Source organism: Anomaloglossus baeobatrachus, chromosome 5 (genome assembly GCF_048569485.1).
Source record: "Anomaloglossus baeobatrachus isolate aAnoBae1 chromosome 5, aAnoBae1.hap1, whole genome shotgun sequence".
NCBI lineage: Eukaryota > Metazoa > Chordata > Amphibia > Anura > Aromobatidae > Anomaloglossus > Anomaloglossus baeobatrachus.
In genome coordinates, this window is record NC_134357.1 from 494,530,205 (window position 1) to 494,537,096 (window position 6,892).

The 6,892-nt window shown below is 45.4% G+C and overlaps 1 protein-coding gene across 1 annotated transcript; it reads left to right on the forward strand.

The window, feature by feature from the left end:
* Nucleotides 1-266: 266 nt before the first annotated feature.
* Nucleotides 267-2,037, forward strand: LOC142310416 (E3 ubiquitin/ISG15 ligase TRIM25-like). The gene has a single exon (XM_075347939.1). The coding sequence runs from the start codon at nt 267-269 to the stop codon at nt 1,815-1,817; it is 1,551 nt and encodes a 516-aa protein (XP_075204054.1). The 3' UTR covers nt 1,818-2,037.
* The last annotated feature ends 4,855 nt before the right edge of the window (nt 2,038-6,892 follow it).

Here is a 6,892-nt window from a genome sequence, read left to right on the forward strand (position 1 = left end):
GATGGGGGCGGGTACGATCGCATACGATATCGTATGTGATATCGTAAGGTGTAAAGCAGCCTTTATCCTTTCCTGGGTGTAGGGGAAGTTTTTCCCCCAAAGCAAATGATGCCATAAACATGGTTTTTGTCTACATTCATCTAATTTTAAGGCTCGTTTGATATAGTTAATAAGGAGTTAATGGAGGGAAAATCATGAGCCTGACACACAAAACTTGAACACTCCTTGCGGAAGCTTTGTGTCTCTCCTCCCATCTGCACACAACTATGGCCTCTGCTGATCTGAAGGACGAGTTGACATGTTCCATCTGCCTGAACCTCTACTCCGATCCCGTAACACTGAAATGTGGACACAACTTCTGCCGGGAGTGCATAGAAAGTGTGCTGGATACACAGAAGGGATCTGAAGCCTATTCCTGCCCTGAATGCAGAGCGAAGTTTCAGGAACGTCCTGTCCTGCAGAGGAACACCACGCTGTGTAACATAGCGGAGCATTTCCTTTCTCAGGAGGAGCATGAGGATGTGTTTTGTACATACTGTATTCACACACCAGTGGTGGCTTCTAAAACGTGTCTTATGTGCGAAGCTTCTCTGTGTGATCTTCACCTGACCGTACACAGCAAGTCCCCAGAACATGTCTTAATCCAACCAACAAAGTCCTTCAGGAACAGACGATGTTCTCATCACAACAAGGTCTTCACGTATTACTGCACTGAGGATGCGGAGTGTTTATGTGTTTCCTGTTGCTTGGGTGAAAAGCACAGAGGACACCAAGTTGACTTATTAAATGAGGCCTGTAAACAGAAAAAAGAAAAGCTACAGATTGTTCACGGACGTCTCATCGAAGAAAGAGAGGAGACTAAAAAGAAAGTCCAATGTCTCCAGAACCATCTAAAGCAGATCCCAGAAAAAGGATTGAGTATTGTGGAGAGAGTCTGTGTCAAGTTAAAAGACCTCAAGATGAAGCAGGATAACTTGGAGAAACATGTTCTGAATGAGATCTCGAAGCAACAAGAGCAGGTGTCACTGTCGGTCTCCAATCTGATTCAACAGCTCGAAATAAAGGAGGACAGTCTGTCAAGGAAACTATCTTCTATAGAGGAACTGTGTCGCATCATTGACCCTTTACTTTACCTACAAGCAGACAGGGATGACTTTGCTAATAATATGGGGGTTAATGACAACCTAAAAGAGATTAAAGCTGATGATTTGGTTGAAGATCTGATAATCAGCACCTTGAATTCTGGTATGGTGGACATAATGTCGGGCCTACAGAAAGGTTATTACGTTCAAGAGGCTTCTGGTGTATTATTGGATGTGAACACTGCTTCTAATAATGTGCACATCTCAGATGACCTGAAAACTGCGTCTTCGTCAAACATAAAACATGATCGCCCCAAGACCGATCCCAGAAGGTTTGAGGATTCTACAGTTTTAGCAATGAAAGGATTTTCTACAGGAAGAGTTTTCTGGGACATAGAAGGAAGTAAGGAGGGAGCCTGGAGAGTGGGGATGGCCTATCCAAGCATAAGTAGAAATGGAAAACAGGCTTGCATTGGAAATAATAACAAGTCGTGGGGTTTGCGCAGCCTTAATAAGCAGTATTCAATAAGACATGGCGAGAAAGAAATCAAATTATTATTCCAACCTTCCTGCTACAAAGTGAGGATCTATCTGGATTATGCGGCTGGACAGCTGTCTTTTTATGAACTGGGAAATTCAATGAGACATTTATATACTTATGATGCCACCTTCACAGAAGCGCTCTACCCAGTGATTGTTGTGTGGGATAATGGTTGGGTGAGGGTGCTAAATTAATCTTCTTGACTGCTCTCTTATGCAAAAAGCAATATTAATACTATGAAGGTCAAATGACAATGAGATTAAATCTGAATGCTGTGGCCAACACATGGTGCAAAATATGTTTAATTTCTTACAGCTTAAAGGGGTTGTCCACTACTTCAACAATGAGGGCCTACCCTAAGGATAGGTCATCAATGTCTAATTGGCCGAGGTCCGGCACCCGCACCCCTCGTCGATCAGCTGTTCTCTGTGCCGCCGGCAGCAGGTGGCCGTAAATGCTTAGTTCCGGAGCTGCCCTGTCTGTGGATAGTGGCCGGTTACTGCACATCCGCCTTGTATTGATCTGTATGGTTAGCGGATGTGCAGTACCCAGCCGCGGCTTTAGTTAACAGAGTAGCTCCAAAACTGAGCATTTCCTGCTGCCACCGCCGCCACTGAGGACAGCTGGTCGGAAAGGGTGTGGGGTGTCAGACCTCAGCCGATCAGACATTGATGACTTATCCTAAAGATAAAAGTAATGGACAATCTCTTTAAATCATATAGTGGATGAATGTGTGAAATATCAAGTGAAATCCATCTAAAAAGTTAAAGGGAACATGTCATCAGAAATTTAGCTTTAAACCTAAAGGTTTCCCCCTCTGCAGCTCCTGGGCTGCATTCTAGCAAGGTTCCTGTACTTTTTGTGGCCCCTTTTAAACCAAATTAAATAATTTATAAACTTCTACCTTTTGCTATGTAAATTTTGTAAATTGTCCATGAGGGCGGGCTCTCTGCTGACCGTTGCTGTTCCTCCAGCAGATTTACGCCGCCCCCAACTCTGAATTTCATATCTCAGGACGCCGCCCCTTGGCGCCCGTGGTCCCGCGCATGCGCTGTGCGACTGTAGCGGGACTGTGCACTGTGTGCACGTGTGACCGCTGGTGACGTTTTGCGCAGGCACGAGGTTATGGGCGGCGCTGTGAGTGTCATCAGCAAGTGGCGCCCATAACCTCGTGACCGCACTTTCCCCTCTTCCTCCAGCGTTCTGCGCAAGCGCTTGCTGGCCACATGACCCGACGTCACCTCTTTCCCATCTTGCCCTGCTGCAGGGTAAGATGGGAAGGAGGTGACGTCTGGTCATTTGGCCGGCGAGCGCTTGCGCAGAACGCTGGAGGCAGTGGGGGAAAGCGCGTCCACAAGATTATGGGTGGGCACTTGCGATGCAATCACAGAGGCGCCCATAATCTCATGCTTGTGACACACGTCACCAGCGATCCTGGCGTGGGCGGCACCTCGGGCGCAGTGGGCGGCGTCCTGATGGATGAAATGGAGCGTGGGGGGACGGCGTCAATGTGCTGGAGGAACAGCAACGGTCACCTGAGAGCCCGCCCCCATGGACGATTTACAAAATTTACATAGCAAAAAGGTACAAGTTTATAAAGTATTTAATTTGGTTTAAAAGGGGCCACAAAAAGTACAGGAACCTTGCTAGAATGCAGCCCACGAGCTGCAGAGGGGGAAACTTTTAGGTTTCAAGCTAATTTTCTGATGACAGGTTCCCTTTAAGTGACTTTATATTGCTTTAAATTGCTTTGTTTTGCACTACAGTCATAGCATATATTAAAGTTCAGAGCTAAATGAAAACAATCAGCAAGTTTGTCATTAGGCTTGCTGCTTACAGCCATTTAGAGCGTCTTTGATTCTGGGATAGCTAAGGCCCCCTTACATCTAAGGCTGCTTTCACACCTCCGGTTTCTGCAATGCGGCACAATCCGGCACTTTGCAGGAAAATCGCAACCGTTTTTTTTTGCTGCCGGTTGCGATTTTCCTGCATATACTTTAATTAGTGCCGCATTGTGCCGCATGGCCTTGCGTTCCATCCGTTTTTTTCCGCATGCGGCAGATTTAGCCGATGCGGCGGCCGGATGGAACGTTGCCTGGCACGTTTTTTCGTGCAGCAAAAAAAAACGCATTGCGCCGCATCCGACCGATGCGGCGCAGTTTTCAATGCATGCCTATGGCGGCCGGATGCGGCAAAAACCGCATCCGGCCGCCGCATGCGGTTTTTGCCACTGCGCATGCTCAGTAGCATGCCGCAAGCGGCAAAAAACGGACGGGCCGCATGGGAAAAACCTATGCAAAGGATGCGGTGTTTTCACCGCATCCGTTGCATAGCTTGCACAGCCGGATTGAGCTGCACAGCTCAAGCCGGATGTGTGAAAGCAGCCTAAGATGAAAGTTGGCCAAATGTGCTGATTTTGGCAAGACGATCTAATGTGTTTGGGGGCATCCCAACTCTCCATTGATGATGTTGGGGGGAGGGAAGGACCAGGCAATTGGAATTTCAGCTTTTGATCCTTTTATTTTCATGGAAGATGAGCAGCTGTCACTCATGCTCTCTTTTTCCATTGAAAACATGCACACTCAGCTGAACTGAGCACGCATGTGTATGGGGAAGATGGTTGTGGAGGCCATTATACTGTGTGTGGGGCACTTTAGGGATTATCATACCGTGTGTGGGCTGTTGAGGCATCATACTGTGCGAGGGTGACTGGGTATGTCAGATTGTGTTGGGTTTCACTATGGGGACCTCAGGACCTCATAGTATGTGTGGAGGGACTGTGGAGACATAAAGTGTTGGAACATCATAATATGTGATGGAGCATTAGGGACATCATACAATATGGCTGGGGGACTTTGGGGCACACTGTTTTGTGGGCACTGTGAGGGACTCGTACTGTACCAGTGGAGAAATTTGCTATGAAGGTATCGTACTCTGTGTGTGTACGAGAGGCATTTTTGGGGGCAGCATACTCTATGGGGTTGTTTAAAGGTGTATTGTTGTGTGTGATAACATGAAGGGACTTCAGTAGGAGCACAATTACTGTGTATATGCTGCAATACATTTCCACTCCCAGATTTTAATAGTTGGGAGCTATGCCCTTCTTTGATTGCACCCTTTTGCCATGGCCTTGCCAAATCCACCAAATAGAAATGCACGTCACAATTTTCAGATATAGTGTATGTTTCTAAAATCTTTAGAAAACCATGTAGAATTTCCTTTACACTTCATACATACTTGCTACTTAAGGGTGCTTTACACGCTGCAACATCGCTAACGATATATCGTCGGAGTCAAGTCGTTAGTGACGCACATCCGGCGTCGTTAGCGACATCGCAGCGTGTAACACAAATGAGCGACGATCAACGATCGCAAAAACGGCAAAAATCGTTGATCGTTGAAACGTCGCTCCTTTTCATAATATCGTTGGTGGTGCATGCCGCTGGTTGTTAATCGTTCCTGCGGCAGCACACATCGCTATGTGTGACACCGCAGGAACGACGAACATCTCCTTACCTGCGTCCACCGGCAATGAGGAAGGAAGGAGGTGGGCGGGATGTTACGTCCCGCTCATCTCCGCCCCTCCTGTTATTGGGCGGCCGCTTAGTGACTCCGCAGTGACGTCGCTGTTACGTCGAACGCCCCTCCCCCTTGAAGGAGGGATAGTTCGGCGGTCACAGCGACGTAGCTGAAAAGGTATGTGCGTGTGACGCTGCCGTAGCGATAATGTTCGCTACAGCAGCGATCACGAACGACGGGGGCGGGTGCTATCGCTGGCGATGTCGCAGCATGTAAAGCACCCTTTAGTGTTAATATATCACATAAAATGCCAATAAAATACCTTAAGCTTGTTGGTGTAACGTGGGAAGATGTGTAAAAGTTCATGGGGTATGAATACTTTTTCAGTGCACTGTATCTGGATTATGCAGCTAAATAGTCCCTCTATAAGCTGGGAAATTCAACAAGGCTCATACTTAAAATGCCACCTTCACAGAAGCTCTATAAGTAGCGATTGTCATATTTGATAATGGTTGGCTGAGGTTCTTAAGTAGACTTAGCACAAAATGCCATAAATGAGGCAGCTACGGGCAACATAGACTCATCATGTTCTGAGAAGAGCTATGTGAGATGTAGGATTTTATAAATACATTGCTTTAACTGTTTTGCACTGATCCTGAGTCGGTGTGTATTGTAGCCCAGAGCTGCATAATTCTACTGTTTCATGATAATCTTGCCGACAGTTTCTAGACACAACCCTTGTCTGCCAGTTTTTTTCAAGAATTATTATCCATCTAATATATATATCGCTGAGTGTATGCATGTGTTTGTGTGTGTGTGTGTGTGTGTGTGTGTCTCCTAAAGGAATGTGCACCGTCACATTAACATTCATGACATTTTGCACAGCTGCTTCATTTGACTCAGGGAACATCATAGACTATGTTTTGATGGGAAAATTTAATCCTGCATATTTCAGTTATTTGCCAAAAAACCTGCTTACATTAAACACAGCGGAGCTGGGAATGGGTTTGTTTTAGACTCCTATTATGGACAGAGAAAGACACACACACACACACACAGAGAAAAGACACATACACAGAAAAAGACACATACACAGAAAAAGACACATACACAGAAAAAGACATACACAGAAAAAGACACGTACACAGAAAAAGACACGTACACAGAAAAAGACACACAGAAAAAGACACGTACACAGAAAAAGACACACAGAAGAAGACACATACACAGAAAAAGACACATACACAGAAAAAGACATACACAGAAAAAGACACGTACACAGAAAAAGACACATACACAGAAAAAGACACACAGAAGAAGACACATACACAGAAAAAGACACATACACAGAAAAAGACACGTACACAGAAAAAGACACGTACACAGAAAAAGACACATACACAGAAAAAGACACACAGAAGAAGACACATACACAGAAAAAGACACATACACAGAAAAAGACACATACACAGAAAAAGACACAGAAAAAGACATGTACACAGAAAAAAACACATACACAGAAAAAGACACATACACAGAAAAAGACACATACACAGAAAGAGACACATACACAGAAAGAGACACATACACAGAAAGAGACACATACACAGAAAGAGTCACATACACAGAAAGAGTCACATACACAGAAAGAGTCACATACACAGAAAGAGTCACATACACAGAAAGAGACACATACACAGAAAGAGACACATACACAGAAAGAGACACATACAGACACATACACAGAAAG

Excerpts from the sequence above, each read along its gene's own strand:
- LOC142310416 (XM_075347939.1), top strand. The coding sequence starts at position 267 with ATGGCCTCTGCTGATCTGAAGGACGAGTTGACATGTTCCATCTGCCTG.